This window comes from Leopardus geoffroyi, chromosome C1 (assembly GCF_018350155.1).
Source record: "Leopardus geoffroyi isolate Oge1 chromosome C1, O.geoffroyi_Oge1_pat1.0, whole genome shotgun sequence".
Taxonomy (NCBI): domain Eukaryota; kingdom Metazoa; phylum Chordata; class Mammalia; order Carnivora; family Felidae; genus Leopardus; species Leopardus geoffroyi.
In genome coordinates, this window is record NC_059328.1 from 7,466,795 (window position 1) to 7,492,527 (window position 25,733).

The 25,733-nt window shown below is 49.9% G+C and overlaps 1 protein-coding gene and 2 long non-coding RNA genes across 3 annotated transcripts; 1 reads left to right on the top strand and 2 right to left on the bottom strand.

Annotated features, from left to right (window-relative positions):
- Positions 1-803: 803 nt before the first annotated feature.
- LOC123599805 lies at positions 804-7,842 on the bottom strand. The gene is made up of 3 exons (XR_006713298.1): positions 7,777-7,842; positions 5,016-5,208; positions 804-1,106 (listed from the first exon to the last, which is right to left on the bottom strand). It is a non-coding gene; the product is annotated as an uncharacterized LOC123599805 (long non-coding RNA).
- PGD (phosphogluconate dehydrogenase) lies at positions 7,250-25,703 on the top strand. Its single transcript, XM_045482137.1, has 13 exons — positions 7,250-8,080; positions 8,675-8,750; positions 9,301-9,480; positions 11,926-11,991; positions 13,674-13,792; positions 16,209-16,278; positions 18,483-18,617; positions 20,537-20,726; positions 23,873-24,003; positions 24,206-24,339; positions 24,706-24,805; positions 24,961-25,083; positions 25,175-25,703. Exons 1-13 carry the CDS (start codon positions 8,073-8,075, stop codon positions 25,292-25,294), a joined length of 1,452 nt encoding a protein of 483 aa, XP_045338093.1. The 5' UTR covers positions 7,250-8,072; the 3' UTR covers positions 25,295-25,703.
- LOC123599807 lies at positions 13,686-16,370 on the bottom strand. The gene is made up of 2 exons (XR_006713300.1): positions 15,881-16,370; positions 13,686-13,831 (listed from the first exon to the last, which is right to left on the bottom strand). It is a non-coding gene; the product is annotated as an uncharacterized LOC123599807 (long non-coding RNA).
- Positions 25,704-25,733: the final 30 nt, after the last annotated feature.

The window sequence follows — 25,733 nt, forward strand, 5'->3', positions numbered from 1 at the left end:
TTCTCCCCAAATTAATCTATAGACTCAGTGCACTCCCAATAAAATCCCAGGGTGCTTTTCTGTAGAAATTGACAAGCTTATCCTAAGATTTGTATGGAAATGGCAAAGGACCTACAATAGCCAAAAAAGAAAATTTTTGAAAAGAAAAACTAAGTTGAAGAATTTACCTGATTTTAAAACTTGCTATAAAGCTACAGTAATCAAGAAGACAGTGTGGTACTAGCATAAAATCAATGGAACAAAATGGAAAATCCAGATACATAGTTCATATTTGAGGTCGACTGATTTTTTACCAGGATGCCAAGGCAATCCAGTGGGGTCTTTCCAACAAATGTTGCTTGAACAATTGGATATCCATATGCAAAAATATGGACTTAGACCCCTACCTTACATGTTATACAAAAATCAAAATGGATCATGGATCTACATGTAAGAGCTAAAACCCTAAGAATTCTGGAAGAAAACATAGGAGAAAGTCTGCGATTTTGGGTTTGGCAAAGGTTTTTTAGATGTGTCACCAGCTGGGGCACCTGAGTGGCTCAGTCGGTTAAGCATCTGACTTTGGTTCAGGTCATGATCTCATGGTCTGTGAGTTCGAGCCCCGCATCGGGCTCTGTGCTGACAGCCTGGAGCCTGCTTTGGATTCAGTGTCTCCCTCTCTCATGATGCCTCTCCCCTGCTTGTACTCTGTCTCTCTGTCTTTCAAAAATAAATATTAAAAAAAAAAAGTTAAAAGTTTCCTCTTCAGGAGACACCATTGAGAAAATGAAAAGACAAGCCCCAAACTGGGAGAAAATATTTGTTGGTTGTATATCTAATAAATAACTTTTACTTAGGATACACAAGAACTTTTAAAACTCAGTAAGACAAACAATGCTATTTAAAAAACAAACAGGCGAAAGTAGGTTGTACTTAGTGAATGGGTTCCAAAGAATAGAACATGGAAAGGAGTAAAGAAAGAACTTTATAGTGGTGAGGCTTGATAAACACTGCCTTGTCTAGTGATTGGGACTAATATCATCCCTGTTGATAGCGTGTCCCTCTGGTATGATGTCAAGAGAATGGCACTTCACTTCCATGGTATTCTTCCACAAAATCCACAACGCCTGTATAACCAAGAGAAAAAAAAATTCAATCCAAATTGAAGGACATTCTATAAGATCCCCAACCAGCATTCCTCAAAATTGAAGGTCGTGAGGGGTGCCTGGCTGGCTAAATCAGTGGAACATGTGACTCTTGATCTCGGGGTTGTGAGTTCAAGCCTCACGATGGGTATAGAGATTGCTTAAGAATACAATCTTTAAAAAAAAAAATCAAAGGTTATTAAAAATAAGACCAAGAAATTGCCACAGACCAGAGGAAACTAAGAAGATGTAATGACAAAATGTAATGTATTCTGGATAGGCCCCCAAACAGGAAAAGTATATTTGTGGAAAATGTAATTCTCTCTTTTTAAAAAATTTATTTTAATGTTTATTTTTGAGAGAAAGAGAGACAGAGTGCAAGCAGAGGAGGGGCAGAAAGAGAGGGAGGCACAGAATCCGAAGCAGGCTCCAGGCTCCAAGATGTCAGCCCAGAGCCCGACACGGGACTCGAACTCACCAACCGTGAGATCATGACCGGAGCCGAAGCCTGACACTTAATGGACTGAGCCCCCCAGGCGCCCCGGAAAATGCAACTCTAATGAAGTCTGGAGTTCAGGTCACAGTATGAATGCCAGTGTTGGTTTCTCAGTTGTGACAAATACGCTACGGTAATGTTAAGATGTTAGCCGTAGGGGGAAACTAAGCTTACTCTCTGAACTATCTGCAACTTTTTAAATAAATCGATTCTAGAAGTTATTAAAAATGTACAAAGAAAAGATCTGAATGGATATCTCACCAGATAAAATATATATGAATAGCTAATAAGCCCTTGAAAACATGCTCATCATTATTAGCCATTAGGGAGATGCACATTAAAACCACAATGAGATGATACCATTTCACACCCACTAGGATGGCCGTCATCACAAAGACAGAATCAAATGTTGGTGAGGATGTGGGGGAACGGGAACCCTCACATAGTGCTTGTGCGAATGCACAATGGTGCGGCCACTTTGGAAGTAACTTAGCAGCTCTTCAGAAGTTAAACATGCACCATATGAGCCAGCACTTTTTCTCCAACGTGTCTACCCAAGAAAAATGAAACCATGCCCCCACACTTGGTACGTGAATGTTCAAAACAAGATTTGTTCTTTATGTATGGTCCAACTTAGAAATAATCCAAATGTCCACCACCAGATAAACAAATTATGTGGATAAACAAATCACACGCAGAGGAATACCACTCAGCAGTAAAAAGGAGCACACCATTCATACGTGCCGCAACATGGACAAGCCTCAAAAACATGCTAAGTGGGGTGCCTGGGTGGCTCAGTCGGTTGAGTGTCCAGTGTCGGCCCAGGTCATGATCTCACGGTTCGGGAGTTCAAGCCCCACAACGGGCTTGCTGCTGTCAGCATAGAGCCCGCTTCGAATCCTCTGTCCCCACTTACTCTGCCCCTCCCCACCTTGTGTTCTCTCAAAAATAAACATTTAGGGGCGCCTGGGTGGCTCAGTCGGCGCCACTTAAGCGTCCAACTTCAGCTCAGGTCATGATCTTGTGGTTTGTGAGTTCGAGCCCCACGTCGGGCTCTGTGCTGACAGCTCGGAGCCTGGAGCCTGCTGCGGGTTCTGTGTCTCCCTCTCTCTCTCTGCCCCTCCCCCACTTGTGCTCTGTCTCTATCAAAAATAAACGTATAAAAAATTTAAAAAAAAATTTAAAAAATAAAAAATAAAAATTTAAAAACACAACTGTAAACCAGACATTTGACAGCAACGGTTGGTGGCCATCTATTAAGTATAAGGCACAGGAAGGTGATAGACACACTTGGGAGCAAGACTATGCTCGTGGACCTTGCTTAGGGCACCCAGAAGGGATGTAGGACAGAGGTGGTGACTGTGGGGAGGAAGACAGGATGCTTGGGGTGACAAGCATTTGGATCAGGAAGACGGGGATTGAGAGAGTCATGGGTATGTCATTGTCAAATGGGAAGTTTCATAGCAAGCAATTCAAATAGTGGGGCATTTTATCGCCAGCTGAGTTAGAACTCTAGGAACCACTCCGAAGCTGTGCACCAAGCTGCAAAGTTGCTTTTCTGCCTCTATTCCCAGAAGACTGCACCAGGAAGCCTGAAGAAATGTGGGTGTTTTTGTTTTTTGTTGGTTTATGTTTATTTATTTTTGAGAGCGAGAGAGACAGAGCACGAGCAGGGGAGGGCCAGAGAGAGAGGGAGGCACAGAATAGGAAGGCTCCAGGCTCTGAGCTGTCAGCACAGAGCCCAACGCGGGGCCCAAACTTGGGAATGGTGAGATCATGACCTGAGCTGAAGTCAGACGCCCAACCAACTGAGCCACCCAAACACCCCGTGGGTTTTTTGTTTGTTTATTTACTTCCTTACTTATTTACTTATTAAGAGAGAGAGAGAGAGAGAGAGAGAGAGAATCCCAAACAGGCTCTGTACTGTCAGTGCAGAGCCCCACGCAGGGCTGGAACTCACGAACCATGAGATCATGACCTGAGCTGAAGTCAAGAGTCTAGATGTTCACCTGAGTCACCCAGGCACCCCTGATACGTTCTCTTTCAGTCCTATTCTCCACTACAGTTTGTATCTCTTCTCTCTGTGTCCTTTCTGTAAAAAAAGACAGAAGCTGGCATATGGGCACTCAGTCCAGACACAAGCCCTGGTTTGAGTCATTTCACCCTAGAGCTACCCTCTGTGGTTTTGTCGCTCCTTATATACACACGAGGAAACTCCTGAGACTTGACAACTTGCTCCATACTGCACAGCTAGAAAGAAGTGGAATCGGAGTAAGCTAAGGGCAGCGTGACCCCCAGACCCATTCCTCCCTGTCTCTATCAAGCAGCTGCCGAGAAAGACGTTCCACGTCATTTGAGAAGCCATCTGATCTGACTTCTGTGATAACGTGCTGTCCTACCACTGGGTCTGTCTCTGGACCCCAGGTTCTATTGAGAGGGACCCTGGAGAGCATCTGATCTGTCCCCAGAGGAGCAGTTCTAGTGTACGTCTCTGATTAAGCAAGTTCTGCTTCCCCGAGCTCCAATTTCCTCATCTCTAAAACAGGAGTTGGTTTAGATGAGTGGTTCACAAACCACCGGTCTCAGACCCCTTTACATTCCTAAAAATGACCGATGATACAAAGAGCTTCTGTTTATGTGAGTTTTATCAATATTTACCAATTCATTGACTTTGAAGCTTACTTATTTTGAGAGAAGACAAGGGAGGGGCAGTGAGAGAGGGAGAGAGAGAGAATCCCACGTAGGCTCCACACTGTCAGCACAGAGCCCGACACGGGGCTCACAGCCATCAGACCATGACCTGAGCCGAAATCAAGAGTCAGACGCCTGACCGACTGAGCCACGTAGGCAGCCCAATATTTACCATTTTAAAAATTAATACCAGTTTTTAATAACAGGTTCCCAAAACAAAAGGAAACTCAGTGATCTGTGTTACTGCCTGGCAGTTCTGCAAATCTCTCTAATGTCAAGCTCACTACAGTTTAAGACTGCCAGATACTCTCATTTGCTTCTACATGTAACCTCTTCCAGAGCACATGTCACAGAGCCTCTGGAAAACGCCACTAGACACTCGTAAGAGAATGAAGATGAAAAAGACAAATTCGATCCTACTGGTGCTATGGAGAAAGGTTTTGTCCCCACTTCTCCCTGAAAGGGTATGAGGGACCTCCAGGGGTCCTAGACCACCCTTTGCGAACCGTTTCAAAAGGTGGCCTGTGTGCCACCTGCAGTCAGAACCCACTGGAGGGATAAAATGCACACTGCCCGGGGTCCCCCAGGTCTGTGGTATCCGAATTCACATTTAACAAGCCGCCTCGCACACTGGAGGGTGGAGACACTCGGTCGGGAGAGCCCCATGATTCCTACCAGCCTGGTTCCTCCAAAACTACTGTCACCTGTTTGGGCAGGGCCGGGGCTCAGGCCGCGCAGGGCTTTTGCCTCAACGGTGACCAGTGACGGAAGGTCTGCCCTCCCTGGTTTTGCCTGGCTCCGCCATTTCCACAGTCACTTCCTTCCCCCTTTAGGGAAGTGTTGAGGGCAGCCAGGCACCTTGCTTGTAGCTTTAAGATAAATTCTGGGCTTTCTTGGCTGAAATTAAAAACACAAGAAACAACAGGTGTTGGTGAGGAAGTGGAGAAAAGGGAAAGGGAACCCTGGTGCCCTGTGGCAGGAACGCTAACCGGTGCGGCCGCGGTAGAAAACAGTATGGAGGTTCCTCAAAAAATTAAAAATAGAACTACCCTATGATCCAGTAATTCCACTTCTGGGTATTTACCCCAAGAATAAGAAAACGCTAATTCGGAAAGACAGAGGCACCCCTGTGTTTATTGCGGCGTGATCTACAATGGCCAAATTACAGAAGCCTCCCTAATGTCCGTCGACTGATGAATGGATAAAGGAGTGGTATGTATACACTGGAATACTACTGAGCCATAAACAAGAATGAAATCTTCCCATTTGCAACATGGAGGGAACTAGAGTGTATTATGCTAAGAAGTAAGTCCGAAAAAGACAAATACCACAGGATTTTACTCGTACGTGGAATTCAACAAACAAAGAAAAACAGAGACTTAACCACAGAGAACAAACTGATGGTTAGCAGAGGGGAAGTGGGGGTGGGGATGGGTGAAATAGAAGACTAGGAGAGTAGGACGCTTACTGTGGGGCACCTGGCTGGCTCAGTCAGTAGAACATGCAACTCTTGATCTTGGGGTCATGCATTTGAGCGTCACTTTGCAGGTAGAGATTTCCTTTTAATGTTTATTTTATTTTTGAGAGAGAGAGAGAGAGCGTGAGCAGCGGAGGGAAGGAGAGAGAAGGAGGCACAGAATCTGAAGCAGGCTCCAGGCTCCCAGCTGTCAGCACAGAGCCTGACGCAGGGCTCGAACCCACGAACTGAGATCATGACCTGAGTTGAAGTTGGACGCTTAACCGATTGTTTTTTTTTAAAGGGTACATTTATTGTGATGAGCACTGAGTAATGTACAAAATTGTTGAATCACTACATTGTATACCTGAAACTATTAACGACAAAGTATGTTAACTGTACTGGAGGTTTTTTTTTTTTTTAATTACTAATGTTGAACCAAAAACTAAAATAAACTCTGGGCTTGCCTACAGTTGTCTATTTCTGTACCCAGGAAAAGCAAGAAGGAAAGAAGGAAAAGGCCTCACGGGACAGGGACTTCTCTTCCTCAGGAGGAAGTGCTGTTCTAACCTTGGCCCCACCTGGACATTGTACAGTGAGTCAACCTCAGACTCCATGAACACCTTGCTCAAGGGAGAGTATACAAAAGAAAATTGGCCTTTTCGGGCGTGTAAGCCCTGACTGGTACAAAACAGGCAAATATGGAAGCGACTCAAGAAAAAGAACAAATTCATAGAAAGAATGCCTTTAGTGAAGAAAACCATACAGATAAATATTTACATAGAAGATAAAGTAGATCGTGAGTTTTAAAATTTTCAGAGATTCCATTGCATTCAAAAATACTGCTACTGTGATTTATTCATACCCAACTTCCAACAGGAAAAAAACTACCATAGTGGGTGGGACACAAGCTCGCGTGGAAATTATTGTACCTGTCGAAATCTATATTATGAAGTAACCTGTGCGCTTGGTGTGATGGAACTAGCCTTGGCCTTGAATCGGTCACAACTGGGTCACTAACTACCCACTAACCAGCTGTGTGACTTTTCTATCGCGTGAGCACTTACTATGTGCAAGGTACACGTTAGATGACATGAAGGATTCATGGAAACACAAAAAATCTTAAATGTGCTGGAGGCGCCAAGCCTGGTTCAGCAGCATCTGCTGTAGGAGGCGGGAGGGTTCAGTGCTGGGAGAGGAAGATGCCTGGAGCACCCGGGCACTTCTGAGAAGGCCTGCGGGGCACCTCCAGCTCCTCAGCGGGTTCGGGAAGTTCAACAACGCGACCTCCATCACCCCCGCAACAAGTTCGTTCCCAGCCTGCTCTGCGCCCGCTGCTTTTCCTGCAACTGGGGCTGCGCGCTCCCCGCGCAGGGTCGTGGGTGGGGTCCCACATTTCCTGGCACCCGTTACTCCCACAGGCCGCAACGAGCCTCGGTCCCCGACGGGGTTGAACCCCCCAGTGCGCGGCCGCGATGGGAGGGGCGCGGGGCACTCGGACAACAGGCGTCCGAGTGAGTGCCTGGGACCCTGGAATGCACGGCCCGACGTGAGCCGCCACCCTTCCCACCGAGCGGAGCCCCGGCCCCGAGCGTCCTCTGCTCTGGGGTCCGGGTGGGGCCGCCCGCCGCCGCCCCTCCGCCAGCCCCGGCGACCCCGCCGCGCGCCCGACACCCTCCTCGGTTCCGGGGTCTTCCGGCTTGCGCCCCCCCCCCCCCCCAGTCGCTAGTGCCTGTCCCGGAGCCCCCCCGCCTCGCCCCACCCCCTGTGCCAGTCCCAGGCGTCCCCCGCCCTGCCAGCTCCGCTGTCCCTTGCGCCGGCCAGCTCGCGCCCCCCGCCGCCTTCACTTGTGCCCCCGCCCCCTGCCCCCAGTGCCTGTCTCAGGTGCCCCGCACCCCTCCACTCGTGCCTGCGCCCCTCCCGGCCCCTTGTGCTAGTCCCGGGCGCCCCCTGCCCGGTTCCCTGTGCCTGTCCCGGCGCCCGGAGCCTCTCGCCCAGCGCGCTCGTACCAGTCCCCGGCGACCCCGCCCCTTCTGCTTTGGTGTCGCCATCGATGTGCTCTGCGCTCTCCTGAGCCGGCCCCAGAAGTGGGCGGGCCTGTTTGCCTCAGGTGGTCTAACAGGCGCTGGGAAGGGCCAATGGCGTGGTGGCACAGCTCCGCCCCTTCCTCCCGATTGGTCGGCGCCGGAAGGCCGCGGCCAGAGCCTGGGGGCCGAAGCAGGAGCGGGACTCCTCCTCAGTCGCCGCTCCGCGCGCTCTCAGCTCTCGTGTTCTGTCCGCTCCTGCTCGGTCCGTCGCCGCCGCCATGGCCCAGTGAGTGACGGCTCGCGGACCGCCGGGGAACTTTACGGGGGCCGGCGAGGAGGGCGGAACCTGCCTGAAGTCGCTTTGGCCCCAGGGGTCGCTGGAGCACGGCCTCGTGGCTCCCGGAGCCTCGGACCTTCAGGGTCTCAGCCCCCTCGGGCCCGGGCCCTCTACCCCTCGCGGCGGCGCCGGGAGGATCCCCCTTTCTAGAAAGGGCCGGGCGGGAGGGAACCCGCATGGCCGAGGGCAGCCAGGGCCCGAGCCAGGAGGGGAAGAGGCTGGACAGTGGGCGGCTGTGCCTGCAGGGGCTTCTCCCCCGTGTGGGAGCGGGGACACCGGCAGTGAGCACGGCAAAGATTGCATGCCCTCCTGCGTGCAGGTCTAGTTGATCTCAAGAGAACTTGAGGTCCTTTGAAGTGGCAGAGGGCAGGGTGGCCTGGAGGCGCATGCCTGGGTTCTCAGGGGTAGAAGAGAGGAGGGGGACAGAGGAAATGGTAAGGCAAGGTATTCATAGCAAAAGCTAGGACACTCTGGGCCCCTGAGTTGGAAGGGATTAAAGTGGAACCAACACATTTTTCTTTGTTCCTTTTCCCGGTCTTTTAGAGCTGATATTGCACTGATTGGACTGGCTGTCATGGGCCAGAACTTAATTTTGAACATGAATGACCATGGCTTCGTGGTAAGTCAGGAGGGCACACTCTTGTGGGTTCTTGGTGCACGGAGGCTGATTTCCAAGATCCTGTACAATCTGGAACTTAGGTCTCTTCGTATATGCCCTGTTGCTGCTTAGGACGTTTATTGCAAAGGGAAAGAGAAGCACCAGGTCACATGCGGTGTGGGAGGGCCAGCTCCGCAATCCTCTGAAGGACAGTCTTGCAAAATAGATGTCAGTTCTGTAAGCCTGGATAAACTTACCGGATGTTAAGCAGGAGAAATCCGGCTGGGTGTATAGAACTCTACCTTTATTGCCTAATGAGAACCGGGGGAGAGAGAAAAGTTTAAATAGTTATAAACACTAAAGTGGTTTCGGTACAAAAGATAGCAGTTTGCAGCCGCCGGTTCCTAGACTTGATTGAGTCTCTATCAGCTAGTGACAGACTCTAGCCTGATTTGCCTCGGGCAGTCACCCTTTGCTTATATTCAGTTCCGTGCCTTGGGGTTCACTTAATCCAGGGTCTGAAGGTCTTCTGTCTCCTGAATCTCCTAATCAGACCTTTTCGGCCTTCTAGGTTTGTGCTTTTAATAGGACGGTCTCCAAAGTGGACGATTTCTTGGCCAACGAGGCAAAGGGAACCAAGGTGGTCGGTGCACGCTCCTTGGAGGAGATGGTCTCCAAGCTGAAGAAACCGAGGCGGATCATACTGCTGGTGAAGGCTGGCCAAGCTGTTGATGATTTCATTGAAAAACTGGTGAGGCCAGCCCTGCCCCCCAGCTGCTACTAGCGGGGCAACTTGTCTCTTCCCGTAGCTAGAGATCTCCCTTTTCTACTTAAGAGATTTTTTTTTTCCTTTTCAATTTCTGGATATGAACTGCTCAGTTCAAACAAAACTGCTTAAATGTCTCAGCGTTCGTCAACTTGGCACTAATTTAAGTAACAGCACATCCTCAGGTGGTAATGATTCCTTAGGCATGAGATTCTGAGGCCACCGAGAGACGAGAGACGTTGCCATAAGAATTCATTAACAATGGGGACAGAAACCGTAGTCTTGGTCTCTGTCTTTGGTATTCAGAAACACAGTTTTGGTTGTGGTGTTATGCGTGTTTAGTGCTATTCGCTAATAAACCTTAGTGTCTGAAATGTAGAAGTCGGTTTCCCTTTTTTCTCGACACTTAAAGTGTTGTATTGCTTAATATAAACGATGAGGTCCCCTTAGGGAATCCTGGGAACTACATACTGGGTACTTACTTCTCAATGATTTGTTGGCTCTAGCAAGTGTATCTTTTTTGCAAGAAAAAAAAAAATGTGTTAGGGCGGGAATGGCCGTGCTGGGGCAGATGGGTGACCCGATGCCAAGTGTCCCAGAGAGGGCCTCTGGGAGGCAGGCCTCTGTTACACTTCTGGCCCTGATTATCAGCCAAGGAGGGAGTGTTTTGTGTAGGTGCTAACCCTTGTTCTGTAACACATTATAGTCTGATCCCTCTAGACTTTCCCCTGCTGTGCGTCATCCGGGGATGGTGGGTCTGTCCCCTCACAGAAGGGCTGATGGCCACCCACCCACTGGGATGACTGTGGGAGAGGAGGAGCTGATGGGGACAACAGCCTTTTCCCCTGGGAATGTGCCCAGCAGCATTTGGTTGAGGCACTGTAGCTGTGAGCTGTTTCTGGGGCACCTCTGGGGCCCCTTCCCTCAACATACCTCACCGACAATTCACGGAAACAAGCTCACGGCCAGTGCCCTGCAGCCTCGGGGTGCTATTTCCTCCAACAACGAAACGCAAAACCACACGCAACATATGGACGAAGGGGCACCCGTGGAAATAACTTATGAAGCTACTCCTAAACAATTCTACGGTAACAGGTTCTCGGGTTCTGAAAAAAACCCGAGGCATTAGCTGTCTGGAAGAAACGTTTCTCGGTGAGAAATGTAGTGCCAGGAAACAAAGGCAAGGGGTGAACGTTCCTTTTCTCCGGGAGCAGTGTTAACAGTGGGGGCGTCTCCACGGGGAGAGGGGTTTGTAACCAGTGTGCTACCACGAAAGACAAAAATGACCTAGAAAGGAAGAATACTGTGATAAGGGAAGGACATAGCAAGCTTTTTATGTAGCAAGATGCTAAGCTGGTCACGATTAGCGACAGAACGGGTTGGAAAGTGGTAGCTTAGTCTTCGGCGTAAGAAAATACGAAGTGAGGTTCACTGAAGCCCTGTGGGTGTGGGGGGGTGTGGACCGAATGATAAATGACCAAGCCAGCCCAGTTGTGTTCTGTAGGAAGATGTGCTAGTTCGAGGCCCGGTCTCCTCCCTCCGTCTGCAGACAGGGTTGATCATCTCACTCAGGCACCAAACCACCTGATGTCTGTTCACTGGACCCCTACTCTGCCCTGTGCAGAGATTTTATAGGACGTGATGTAATCCTTCAGAACGAGTCCTGTTCCCAGTGTTTGGGAATGTAAACGAGCCAGGGGCACGCACTGGAAATACAAAATCTTTCAAGTAGGTTTTGGTTGTTGTCAAATTAAAAAAATTTTTTTTAACGTTTATTTATTTTTGAGACAGAGAGAGACAGAGCATGAATGGGGGAGGGGCAGAGAGAGAGGAGACACAGAATCGGAAGCAGGCTCCAGGCTCTGAGCCATCAGCCCAGAGCCCGACGCGGGGCTCGAATTCATGGACCGTGAGATCATGACCTGAGCCGAAGTCAGATGCCCAACTGATTGAGCCACCCAGGCGCCCCTATTTCTCTTTTTTTTTTAAATGTTTTTCTTTTTGACACAGAGAGAGACAGAGCATGAGCAGGGGAGGGGCAGAAAGAGAGACACACAGAATCCGCAGCAGGCCCCAGGTTCCGAGCCATTGGCCCCGAGCCCGACGCGGGGCTCGAACTCACGGACCGTGAGAGCGTGACCTGAGCTGAAGTCGGACGCTTAACCGACTGAGCCACCCAGGCGCCCCTGGTTGTTGTCAAATTTTAAAGAGAACCATCTTATTGTGGGGAGGTCTGACTGGGTTGCTAGCCCTAACCTTTCGTGTAGGCTCCCGCCGTAGCCACAAAGAGGATTTTTGAAAATGAAACAACATACGCTTTTAGACTGGATTTATTTGGGATAAATTCTTGTTTGTATTAATTGCTCGAGGTACATTCTGTTTTTGTCTTTCATTTCTTTGGCTCACCTTAATGCTAGTGTCTGGTTACAGGTACCATTGTTGGACACTGGTGACATCATCATTGATGGAGGAAATTCTGAATACAGGGATACCACAGTAAGTATTCTCCAGTCTAAATTCTTCCTGGTTCTGGGAACATTCTAGAAAAAAGTACCAGCACTGTACATGTGATAAAAGCATGGACTGCCCTTCTGTAGTGCTGACTCTGGGGCTTGGTGCTGACGTTGCAGTTCTTGGCCTTTGTTTCTGCTAAGACATACCTGATGGAATGAGGCCTCCTCCGTCATACATATAACTCAAAAGGATGACTTTTGCTTGGATACAGCAGGCTGAGAGTTTGTGCTTAGCTCTTTCCTACTGTGCCACCAGCCCATGGTATGTCAGTCGGTGTGCAATGTGGTTGAGAACCACGTCCTTTTTTTTTTTAATGTTTTATTTGAGAGAGATAGCAGGGAAGGGGCAGGGAGAGAGGGGGACAAGAGGATATGAAGCCGGCTTTGCACTGAGAGCGGTGAGCCCGATTCGGGACTTGAACCCATGAACCACGAGATCATCACCTGAGTGGAAGTTGGATGCTCAACCAACCGAGTCACCCAGGTGCCCCGAGAACCACCTCTTTACTGGCCTCATATGCTAGAAGGGGTCTCTGGAGGATCTGAAGTGCTGAGTCAGGGAAGTCGTATTTGTATTAAACTCTTTTGTATCATTTTTTTAAATGTTTTATTTGAGAGAGAGAGAGAGAGTGTGAGTGGGGGAGGGGCAGAGAGAGGGGGACAGAGAATCCCAAGCTGACAGCAGAGAGCTTGATGCCGGGCTTGAACTCACAAACTTTGAGATCATGACCTGAGCCGCAGTCAGATGCTTTACCGATTGAGCCACCCAGACGCCCTGTATTAAACTCCTGATTGAGTCTTACAGTAACTGGATCTTCTAGTAAAATGAGAATGTATGTTTGGCTTTATTATTTCCATTTGGGGGAAGGATAGCTTTTTATTTTGTTTTGTTTTATTTATTTTATTTTATCTTATTTTATTTTATTGTCTTATTATTTTATTATTATTATTTTTTAATGTTTATTTATTTATTTTGAGGGGAGGACAGAGAGAGGGAGAGAATTCCAAGCAGGCTCCTTGCTGTCAGCACAGAGCCAGATGCGGGGCTCGATCTCACAGACTGTGAAATCATGACCTGAGCTGAAATCAAGAGTCGGGACACTTAACTGACTGAGCTACCCAGGCACCCAGATAGCTATTTTAAACTTCTGTGGAGGGGCGCCTGGGTGGCTCAGTTGGTTGGATGTCTGACTTCCGCTCAGATCGTGGTCTCACTGTTTGTGGGTCAGCTGTGCTGACAGCTCAGAGCCTGGAACCTGCTTCAGATTCTGTGTCTCCCTCTCTCTGCCTTTCCCCTGCTTGCGTGCACGCACGCTCTCTCTCTCTCTCTCTCTCTCTCTCTCTCTCTCTCAAAAATAAATAAACATTAGACTTCTGTGGATTGTTTTTTTTTTTTTAAGTAATCTCTGCACACGACATAGGGATCAAACTCACGATCCTGAGATCAAGAGTCACATGCTTTATTGAGCCAGCCAGGCACCCTGGATATTTTTTTTTCTAACTCCCAAACTGAGGGGATTAAATTTCTTGAATGATCAGGTTATTCTTGGATCCTTGGGTCATTTCATGTCCAGGGTGGGCTCTCCATACGTGTCTGATACCTCGTCTCATTCATTGGGAGACAACTTTATGGAAGCATAATGAACTTAATTTTCTCTCCTGTAGAGACGATGTCGAACCCTCAAGGCCAAGGGAATCCTGTTTGTGGGGAGCGGAGTCAGTGGCGGAGAGGAAGGGGCCCGCTATGGCCCCTCACTTATGCCAGGAGGGGACAAAGAAGCCTGGTGAGTATCGAAGGTGCCCCACTTTGGCACAAGGGAGGCCTGAGCTGGGGACACTTCTGGCACTCTGACCTCCGTGGTGCCTGAGTGTCAGAGATGCTGGAAAGGTTTCTTTTATCCACTCTGCTGCTTTGACATCATACACGTGCATATTCTCCTTTGCCTGCTTTCTTCTGTTACTTCCTCCAAGACTGATACAGAAATTCTAAATGGGCTTACAGAGTTCAGAGGCTTTAAGGAAGCTGTTCGCATAGCGTCCTGTACACTGTCTGGACTTGGAAGTAAGGTCTGCCTCTGTAAGTGAGGTACAGTTCTAAGATAGCTGTGTATTTAATAATTGTGGGTAATGGAGGGGCGCCTGGGTGGCGCAGTCGGTTAAGCCTCCGACTTCAGCCAGGTCACGATCTCGCGGTCCGTGAGTTCGAGCCCCGTGTCGGGCTCTGGGCTGATGGCTCAGAGCCTGGAGCCTGTTTCCGATTCTGTGTCTCCCTCTCTCTCTGCCCCTCCCCCGTTCATGCTCTGTCTCTCTCTGTCCCAAAAATAAATAAACGTTAAAAAAATAAATAAATAAAAATAATTGTGGGTAATGGAAAAACCTGACAGAGCCCATTTTGTCCCTGGGAAAGCGAGGTGGACATTTTTTATTTGATTTGGGGCAAAAACACATTTTACACTGTTTGCTGTGCTGCATATAAGAGGAGGTGTTGGCCATAGAAGGGGAGGTGTGTTGGAGATGTGAAAGAAGGGGTGCATGAGGCGTAAGGGTGGGGGGTGAGCGGAGAGAGGACCAACACAGACAGATGGAAGGGATAATCCCACCTGCTGTTGACCGAGGGCAACTCCCCCTGCTGTTCAGACCGCAGAGAGAGAGAGCCAGACAGAGGGAGATAGCTGAGCAGAACAGAAGCAAACAGAAAAGGAGGATCCTTTTCAGGGAGGCCTGACAAAGTACCATTCTTTTCTGAATGAATTTGACTTCCAAATATGATACAGTTATGTCAGGTGTTAAAGAAAACATGTTCAAACCTAATTCCCAGAGGTGAAGGGTTTTCCTGGGGAAAGTTATTCTTTCTGTTACCTCTCTGAGGAGTAAGTTTGGAGATTCTTTTTTTAATTAAAACAATTTTTTTTGGCAATGTTTTCTTTATTTTTTTGAGAGAGAGAGACAGAGTGCAAGTTGGGGAGGGGCAGAGAGAGAGGGAGACACAGAATCTGAAGCAGGCTCCAGGCTCCAGGCTCCGAGCCGTCAGCACAGAGCCCATTTCGGGGCTTGAACCCATGAACCAGGAGATCATGACCTGAGCTGGAGTTGGTCACTTAAGTGACTGAGCCACTCAGGCGCCCCAAGTTCGGGGATTCTTTTAAATTTTTTTTTTTTTTTCAACGTTTTTATTTATTTTTGGGACAGAGAGAGACAGAGCATGAACGGGGGAGGGGCAGAGAGAGAGGGAGACACAGAATCGGAAACAGGCTCCAGCCTCCGAGCCATCAGCCCAGAGCCTGACGCGGGGCTCGAACTCACGGACCGCGAGATTGTGACCTGGCTGAAGTCGGACGCTTAACCGACTGCGCCACCCAGGCGCCCCTCGGGCATTCTTTTAAGTAAGTTACATCTGGAAGTAGATAGAAGTCTTCCTGCTTCTGAGAAGCTTATGAACATTCACGTGGGGGTAACAGCCTGGCAGGCTAGACACGCAGACATGACGCAGGAAAGTATTTGATGTGCACAGGTGCCCTGCATTTCCTCGCACCGGTCTGGCAGAGGTGCAAGTGACGCTGTGACCTGACTCCCCATGAGATCAGGAGAGTTCTCAAGCTCCGCATGTCACTGTCTTAGCCCTAATCCTAAGCGTTAGCTTTGCGACCCCGTCAGTTCTGTGTCTTTGCCAAACACTTCTTGTGAAGGAGCCTTTAGTGGTCAATAGTGAGGAGAACATAGGCGAGAAGCCCCGTGAGGTAACCTGTCCTCGTACAGGAGCAGCAGAAGGAATGAAGAACACCCGGTTTTTCTCTGAATAGTAGTGGGCGCAGCCCCGGGAGGTCCTGCGCGGTTCCACCAGGCAGAGCCGGGCTGTATCTGACCACACGCACCCGGGCTGGGAGAAGGGCTCTCTACAGGAACATCCCTGTGGCCCGCTGTTTGGAACCACAGCTTCTTTTGATTGTGCAGAAGAAATTTCTCCTGATGCTTTGATGCATCCTCTGGCCTTTCTGTCTGTCCGTCTGTCTGCTCTAATCACAGAGCCCGCAGCCTCTGACAGGTTTCCCTCGGCACTTCTGGCACATTCGTTACTTTTTTCCACCTCCCATTCAACCTCTCCATTTGAACAAAATTGGGGGTGGGGGGATAGTCCTTGAGTATCTTGAGATCTCAACCCCTGTCTTTTCAGTAGCTAAACTACACGGTTCCTTTCCACAGGCCCCACATCAAGACAATCTTCCAAGGCATCGCTGCAAAAGTAGGAACTGGGGAACCGTGCTGTGACTGGGCAAGTTCTGGCTACTCTTTCAAGCCTGCTGGTAACATGGGCACAGGTGTTGCAAAGTGCACAGAGCCAGGACGCCCGTGGTGGCAACAAGCGGCTCAGATGTGAGGTCACGAAGTCGCTAGCACAGCTGAGGCCTAAGATGCTTGCCTGTGTTACATGTCCTTGCATCTTAACTGAACATTCAGAGCCTTGAGGCTGATGTTAAAAACAGCCCTCCTCGATTCATCTGAAAGCCGGGTTCTTTAAGAAGGCACAGCAAGGATGAGGGGAAGTGAGGTTTGTTTTAGCTGTGTGGCTTCAGGAAAATGACGAAGATGTCAGAATCCAAAGGGGGCCTTGTCTGCCCACGTGGAAGAGGACTGACTGGCTGGTGCTGTCAGATATCCTGGCCCCGGCTGTGGAAAATCTCGTACCTGTAGCTTGGGATGCAGGTGCCCTGTGCTTGAACAGAGCGCACTATGGCCTCTTGCCTTCACGAAATGGGAGGGAGGCCCAGGCTCGTTCATACAGACCTCTCTTCCGGCATTTTGTGTTGCTACTGGAACAAGTTTTATCCCTACCGCAGCCTCAGTCCATACCGCGAGGCTGGGAGACCTGAGCTGTAATTCTGGCTCTCCATTAACTGGGTGATCATGAGCGAGTCAGAAAATTCCGTGGGCTTCGGTGTTCTTGTCTGTAAAACGTGGGGGTTGGGCTGGATGGTCGCTAAGGTCTCTTTAGCTCCTAATCCCCTTTGTTAGTTTTATTTCATCCCAGGGAGGTAAAGGGTGGAGATGAACCGAGGACTGAGGCATATGAAGAATGGGGGGGGGGCCTGACCACGCCTGGTGACTTCAACTGTAGCACCCACACTGGTCTGTACATTTTCACCAGTGGTCACTGTCTGCTTAGGGTAGAGAGAGGCTGGGCTGGATTTGGAGGGCTGATGATTTTCTCCTTAGTATGAAGGACTGGGAAGGGACCTCTTAACGCCTTGACAGTCAATTACTTCAGTAAAAGTACAGCGACAGTCACTTCTTTGTAGATGCGCTTAGGATAGAAGCGTCAAGAATTCTGTCCTAAGCGTATCTACTGATACAGATACTGGCCCTGAGGTGTCTTGATTGAGTCTTTCCGTAGCCTCAAGGCTTTGTCTCGGGATACTGAAAGAACTGGGATAGATCCTAAAAGCAGGCACTCCTTAGTTCACTTGAGAAGTCACAGCCAGGATGGGGCGAAGTAAGATGTTACTCATCACGCTCCTTAGCAGCCACAGAAAGCGTCACAGTCAGCAGGAGGCAGGTCACCAGTGGAGACTCAGACCGTGGAGGTCTCTCTAAACGTCAGCAGTACGGATCCCGGCGGTGACAGCCAGGATAGAGCGTGCTCAGGTCCAGCAAACACTGGGTCCAGCCGCAGGTAGGTGCCTGTCGTGGAGACGGGTGCACCTGACCTCAGAGCCCGATGCCCCTGAGTACTGACCCCGACACTCCCTTTGTTCTGAGTCCCCGCCCACTACACCATTTGCAGATTATTTGGCTTCCCCCGTAGCTTGTCTGCAGGGACAGAGTGTGCCGGCCAGACTCACACTAGTAACTACTAAGATCCATAGTTAAGTTTCTCACCCTCAATTCATAAACTGGGACTCTGACTATATACATCTTGCCAGCTTTGTTAGAAATCAGTGTCTTTTGGTCAACTGTGAGACCCTGGTGAGGACACATTTCTGGGCTTACGAGGTGGAGGGCCAGACCTGGGATCTAAGGTCACTTTACCCCTTGGTAGCCACTGGAAACACCTACAACACACTTAGTATTTTTAAAAGTACAAGGGATTTAATTAGCTGGCTTACTGTAACCCCCGGTCACCAGGAGCATGGTGACCTCAGGAGGAGGAGGAGGAGGAGGTCTTTGACTCGTGGCCAGGGCTGGGGGCGAGGGGCCCTGAGTAACAAGGGAAGGTGGGAAATGCAGGTAAAGGGCTGGGGGTGCCGGCAGTGAGTGGAAAGGTGTGGAAGAATCTAGAATGAATTTAGAGTGAGTTTGATTGAAGCTTGTATGGAGTTGCTCCATAGCGATTCTTAATTTTGAAAATACTACACCCATTTGCTTCATCGCTGTCGTTCCTTGTCTGGGGAGGGAGCCTGGCGAAGGAATGTGATGTGGGCTTTTCCGGGCCATTCTGGGGCCGTCTCTGAGGCCTCCTGGTGCCCGTCCCTCGAACAGGTGGGAGATGAAGGAGCGGGACACTTCGTGAAGATGGTGCACAACGGGATAGAGTACGGGGACATGCAGCTCATCTGCGAGGCCTACCACCTGATGAAAGACGTGCTGGAGATGGGGCACGACGAGATGGCGAAGGCGAGTCCCGGGCCCTGCTGCGGGTGCGGCGGGCGGGCCTGCTCAGAGAAGGGGCTTGCTGGCTCCAGTGAAGCCTTCCTCCCCCTCCTTCCCGCGGTCGTGCTGCTGGCAGGATGGACTCAGCCCGGTTGGCGGGAAGCTAGAAGATGGGAGAGCTCGTCACTGAGCCGCACGTCCCCAGGGGATCTTGGTGGTAACCATTCCCACCGTTCACTGACCCTTTTTTTTTTTTAAGCTTATTTTTAGAGAGAGAGCAAGAGAGCACGTGCATGGGGCCAGATGCAGGGCTCGGTCTCGCGAACCATGAGATCATAACCTGAGCTGATATCGAGTCGGATGCTTAACCGACTGAGTCACCCGGGTGCCCCTCCTTTTTTTTTTTTTTTTTTTTTTTTAAGATTTTATTTTTAAAGTAATCTCTACACCCAACGTGGGGCTTAAACTCAAAACCGCAAGATCAAGAGTCGCACACTCCACTGACGAAGCCAGCCGGGCGCCCCGAGAAGCTTGCTTTTCTGGTCAGGTTGGGACTGGCTGTTTGGCAGTTAGTCAAAAAAGTTAGCCAAAGTGGGGAAACATAACACCCTCCGCCCCCACCCCGATATTTTATTATGAAGATGTGTAAACATACAGCAAAGCTGAAAGAATTCGGTAGTGAGCACTTGTGGGCACACCACCCTGATTCTTTGCTTAGCGTTACACTACACTTGCCGTGTCGATTATCTGGCCAGCCCTCCGTCGGTTTGATCTTTTACAAATATGTTTCAAGGTAAGCCTCAGTACTCTGTTCTCTTCAGCATTGTTGACGAGGCAAACCCTTCTTTTAACTGAAAATACAGGAGAGCACACTCATCGGCATTCCCGCCCTTTTCTCTAAATGTGGCTCTCCCGGCTCACATCGTAGTCCTTTCTCATCCAGAATTTCTAGTTCCAGTCACTTCGAGTGGAGCGTGATTTAGAGACACTTGTGAGGTACGCACTGCAGAGTCCTTCCAGGTTTTGTACGGTTTTTCCTCCTGATGTTTAACGGTGTCATCCCCACTTTGCTTTATTGACTGAGCCACCCAGGCACCCCCAACACAATCTAACTTAGTTTTCATAGAAATAGTGCTTTTTTTGTTGTGTTCACATTTAATTGGTTTACTTCAAACTTAATACATGTGTTCAACAAATACATAGAAGTGCTTCTGTCCGCGCTAGGAACTGTTCTAAACACTGGGGATGTGACAGTGAAAAAAAACCACAAAGGCGCTATCCTGCATGGAGCTGGGAAGACACAATAATAATTGCATGGACAATAGAAAACTCAGGGGTGTGGCACCTGGGTGGCTCAGTCAGTTAAGTGGCCCACTTTGACTCAGGTCATGATCTCACGGTTCATGGGATCGAGCCCCACATCAGGCTCTGTGCTGGCAACACGGGGCCTGCTTGGGATTCTCTGTCTCTTTCTCTGCCCCTTCCCTGCTCATGCATGTGTGCTCTCTCTTTCCCTCTCTCTCTCCCTCTCTCTCTCTCTCAAAAACATGAAAATAAATAAATAGATGAAGCCTGCTGGTGGTACCTGTTACAAAGAGGAGGAAACTGTTGTAAGGGGTAGATATAGATCAGGGGAGCGGGGAAGGCCTCTGAGGAGGCGATGGTGTGGGGCGAGGGGCGCTTGCCTCGGGGGAAAGAGCTGTGCTGGAAATCGGAAGTCAGTGTAACCGGGTGGAAATAGATAAAACTGCCTCCTGGGGAGCAGAGAGCTCAGCTCGGGGAGCAGCGTTCAGGCACATACTTAGAGCCTGTTGGCCTCACGTGCTGAGCAAATCGTGAGCGTCGGTGAGCATTCGCAGAGGAAAGCAGTGAGCCGGTTAAGGGGGCTTCTCCCGTGCGGCCCTGGTTTCTCTCACACTGTTTCCTCTCACGTCCTGCACTAGGCATTTGAGGAATGGAATAAGACCGAGCTCGACTCGTTCCTGATTGAAATCACGGCCAACATCCTCAAGTTCCAAGACAGCGACGGCAAACACCTGCTGCCGAAGATCAGGGACAGCGCGGGGCAGAAGGGCACAGGGAAGTGGACTGCCATCTCAGCCCTGGAGTACGGCGTTCCTGTCACCCTCATCGGTAAGGCGCGGCTTCCACCTGGAGCCTTTTATCTCATTGTTTTGCTCTTGACGTCCTCCTGGAAAATTGGTGTAGACTGGCAGCTAAGGAGCGGGTCTTTGGAGAACGTGTGCAGCCCTCGCTTTCTGCTCTTCTGGTGTGCGAGGCTGACATTGTTCAGTCTCTTCCCGGTAACCTCCTCTCAGTCATATGGACTTTGAGATACATTTGGAAATTCTTGGCTTTCTTCTCCAGTTTGACCTTTGGGATAGCTTTTTGTTTGTTTTTTTTTTTTAAGTTTATTTATTTATTTTGAGAGAGAGAGAAAGAGAGCATCAGTGGGGGAGGGACAGAGAGAATCCCAAGCAGGCTCTCGCTCTCAGCGCAGAGCCTGACGTGAGGCTCGAACCCACGAACCATGAGATCATGACCTGAGCCGAAATCAAGAGCCAGAGGCTTAACCGACTGAGCCACCCAGGTGCCCTGGGATAGTTTTTGTCTTAGTGATTGAACTCTAGTCGGTGACCTCCATGACTTTCTAATGGGTCAGATCACTGTAATGAAGTTTTTCATACAAAAGTTCACAGAATAACATAAGTTTATGTACTCAGCATTTATTAATATTTTGCTGAGGCTCCCCCCCCCCGATATTTTAAAAATAAAATACTGCCTACACATTTTAAGTCCTTTAACATTCTTGTCCTAAGTTCCTTGCCCTTCTTGTAGAAGAAAGCCACTGTCCTGACCATTGGTGTGTATCCGTTTCATGCATGTTGTTTGTCTTATAGCCGTGAGCTAAGCCTCAAACTCAAAAAGATACAGGGCGAAGGAAATCATAGAAAGCAGAAATAGAGAACAAATAACGAGGATTAATAAAACCACAAGTTGGTCCTTTCAGAGTAAAATAGCTACATTTCTGGCAAGAGTGAAAAAGGAGAACGGGGTGCCCGGACAGCACCTTTTAAAAGGTGTCCTTTTTAAAAACCCAACAAATTAATTTAAAAAAAGAAAAGAAAAGAATAAAACAAGGGGTCTAGTGTGTGTAATGAAAGGCTGATCTTTGCTGATGGCAGAACGGCTCCCTTTCCAATAAAAGTTTCCTCCTCACCCTTCTGGTTAAAGGTTGTCTTTCCCTCCCTGGCCTCCTCCCTCCTTCTGATTTCCTGATTAATTGTGGCTCCTTGGTGACAGTGAGCTGGGGCTGTGAGACACCGTAAGGAGAAGCAGGCCAAGCAGAAGGAAGTGGCCGAGGTTTAGCAAATCTGAGTGTTGCCTGGGCTGGGGACCGAGGGGACAATAGCTGGGAACAGTGTAGTCATCACTGACCCAAACGGGAGAGTATTGCGGGCTCAGAAAGGATCCCACTCTCTTGTTTGAGAGACAGTGTACCCCTTCTACCCGGCAGAGGCAGGCCAGGCTTAATCCCCGGATGGGCACCGTGTGTGTTTGCTGAACTATCGGGGAAGTAAGTCTTCAGGCTGAGCCTTGAGTAACGCCGAGGGCTTGCGCCACACTGGCCTCCTGGTGCCAGCGGCCTTGCACAGATACTTCCTCCTGCTTGTGCCGAGTCATTGGGTGTGTGCAGGCCAGGGGGCTGCCCAGGGACAGAAGGACTACCCAGCGTTCTCGAGTGTGTGTGGCTGGCACCCTTTCCTCAAAAACAAAGCCCTTCGTTGGTCCCCAGAGAGTTTACTTCATTTTTGTCTGCAGGGAAAGGAATGGCTAGAGGGATTCTTCTAATTAGAGAACTTGTCAGTTGAGGGGCACCCGGTTGGCTCAGTCGGTGAAGCGTCTGACTTCCGCCCAGGTCAGGATCTCGCGGTTCATGGGTTCGAGCCCCGCGTCGGGCTCTGTGCTGACAGCTCAGAGCTTGGAGCTGCTTCTGATTCTGTATCTCCCTCTCTCTCTCTCTCTCTCTCTCTCTCTCTGCCCCTTTGCCCCCTCTCAGAAATGAATAAACATTAAAAAAAAAAAGACCTTGTCAGTTGAGCAAGTAGTCTTTTATAAGGGTTAGTTCTTGAAGATACTAAATGTCTTGATATGAAAATACCTTTCTAAAATGTTTTTTTTTTTTTTAATTTTTTTTTAACATTTTTATTTATTTTTGAGACAGAGAGAGACAGAGCATGAATGGGGGAGGGGCAGAGAGAGAAGGAGACACAGAATCGGAAGCAGGCTCCAGGCTCCGAGCCATCAGCCCAGAGCCCGACGCGGGGCTCGAACTCACGGACCGCGAGATCGTGACCTGGCTGAAGTCGGACGCTTAACCGACTGAACCACCCAGGCGCCCCTCTAAAATGTTTTTTAGTCCAGTGAAACAAAGTTGTGGTGATTATAGATGTACTGGAAACTACATTTTCACAAATAGAAAATGGAGTGTTTTGAGGGGTGAGCCAAGTTACTTCTCAGTGTTCTAGTGGTTTCACACCACCTGCCGTGTGCAGGCAATGCCGCCATAGTTGAGTCTCCCACCAAATTCTGAGGCTGCCTGTTATTCACTAGTTTTTGAGGGGTAGCGAGTGCTTTTAAAGTAGAGTCTTTGATGAGCATTTAAAAATTAAAGTCCTCTCAATTGAAACTGAAATTGGACTTGGGGACCAACAGAGTAATTGTGAATCATGGTGGCTTTACCTCCTCGCTTTTTCTGCAAAGCCCCCCATTGAGTTGCATGTTGATTTTTGTGGTTGATGCCTACATTATGTTGGAAGATTGACTTGTTTGTGGAGTTTTAGTTTCCAAGTCAGCTGTCTAGAGTTTTGTGTAAACGTTCTTCCTGGGGCATCTGGGTAGCTCAGTTGGTCAAGCATCAGAGTCTTGGTTTTGGCTCAGGTCATGATCTCACGGTTCCTGGAATCAAGCCCTGAGTTGGGCTCTTTGCTGACAGGGCAGAGCCTGCTTGGGATTCTCTCTCTCTCTCTCTCTCTCTCTCTGCCCCTCCTCTGTGCATGCTCCCTCTCTCTCTCTCAGTAAATAAATAAACTTAAAAAAAAAAGTTCTATCTGAGCCATGTTAGATTTTGCGGCCTAAGACTGAGACTTCCGGCTCTTTGTACAGTTGGAGATCCGGCTCCATTTCTCTTTTTTCCTCAACTTCTCGGGCTTACGTGTACGCTTTTCTGTCCAGTTTCACGTGTGAACTTCGGTAACGTTATCCTCTCTCCCACGTAGGAGAGGCAGTTTTTGCTCGGTGCTTATCATCTCTGAAGGACGAGAGGGTTCAAGCCAGCCAAAAGCTGAAGGGTCCCCAAAAGATCCAGTTTGAAGGTGATAAGAAATCATTCCTGGAGGACATTCAGAAGGTGGGGCCCGCTCCCTGGCAGTGGTCGTGGTTGGTGCCTTGGGCGGCAGTGGGGGTGGGAGCGGCCCGTGGAGACATGGGAGGCCCCGGGTGGGGGCGGCAGAGTCCAGCCCCCTCCTGACACCGCCGTCCGCGCCAGGCTCGGCCCTGCCCGCGGGGTGGACGTGGCTAACCGTAGCTCTGACGGGTCCGTCGTTCCGTAGGCCCTGTATGCTTCCAAGATCATCTCGTACGCGCAAGGCTTTATGCTGCTGAGACAAGCCGCCATGGAATTCGGCTGGACCCTCAACTACGGTGGCATCGCCCTGATGTGGAGGGGGGGCTGCATCATCAGGAGGTAAGTGCGGGGATGCGCCGCGGCACCGTGCTGGGAGTCGCGGCCTCTGCACCTGGGGACGGTTTCCCTAGGATGTGCGCGCCAGTCCCCTCGCTGGCGACAGGACGGGGTTGGCTGTTCTAACTAGACTGTCTACCCTACTCCCTTTAAACTGGTTCTGGGAGGACAGTCATGCCCTCTGGCCTTGCCTCGTGGGATGTGGGCTCTGTTTTCACTGAGCAAACAGCCGGCTTGAAGGGATAAGGAGAGTAACTCTGTACCTCGCGGGCGGATGTACCAGCATCCGGCTTACGTCCCTGCCTTCTGGCAGGCATTGAGCGCGCAGAGGTGAAGTTTCATTGGTTTCTTCCCTCTTGCTTGTTTCAGCGTGTTCCTAGGAAAGATAAAAGACGCATTCGATCGGAACCCACACCTTCAGAATCTACTACTGGATGACTTTTTTAAGTCTGCTGTTGAAAACTGCCAGGTAGGTAGCCCAGAGCTGGGCGGTGTGGGAATTCTGCCTCACCGGGCTTTGTGTTTCCCTCACCAGCATCGATGCCCGTGAGCGTTGTCATTTCACATGCAGCCCGTTCTCCTCTCTGGGGGCTGACCCCGAGTCTTTGGCTCTTTCTGGCTCAGGACTCCTGGCGGCGGGCGGTGAGCACCGGTGTCCGGGCGGGCATCCCCATGCCCTGCTTCACCACCGCCCTCTCCTTCTACGATGGCTACAGACACGAGACGCTGCCCGCCAACCTTATCCAGGTAAGCTTTCGGAGCAGGTGGTAAACACTGACACGGCCCGAGGGTCCGTGTCCCCGTGTTATCCCAACCCGTCCAATTCCTTGTTTTCCAGGCTCAGCGGGATTACTTCGGGGCTCACACTTACGAACTCTTAGCCAACCCCGGACGGTTTGTCCACACCAATTGGACAGGCCACGGTGGCAGCGTGTCGTCCTCTTCCTACAATGCCTGACCGGACTGGTCACCCGCCACGATTCCACAGGTTGGGACATTCCACTTGGCCACACGACACCGCTTACGCAGCCCTCTGCCCCACAGCCCACTGCGCAGACCTTTTAAAATAAAGTCTCACAAGGGACTCCTGAAAAAGTCAGCACGAGTTTACTTGTAACGTAGCTCTTTGAGACCCGCCATGCCCTCGGCCCCCGCCCCTTGGGGCGACCCGGAGGGGACCATGTGCGCGGTAGCGTGAATCAGCTCCACGTGGCACCTGTGGTCGGGGAGGCAGCGCAATCTTCCCGGCTAGAGGCGCACGTAGATGGGAAGGGTTTCTGTGGAGTCCGCTCAAACTGGAACCTTTGTATCACGTAGAATTCCCAGCTTTCTCTACTTAATAAAAGATACATTCTATCTGCGCCTCATCTCAGACTCTCCAGTAGCCTCACCTGCCA

Coding starts and splice junctions, on each gene's coding strand:
- PGD (XM_045482137.1), top strand. Junction 24,004..24,205: donor TCCTGGAGGACATTCAGAAG/GTGGGGCCCGCT, acceptor GTCGTTCCGTAG/GCCCTGTATGCTTCCAAGAT. Junction 24,340..24,705: donor GGGGGCTGCATCATCAGGAG/GTAAGTGCGGGG, acceptor TGCTTGTTTCAG/CGTGTTCCTAGGAAAGATAA.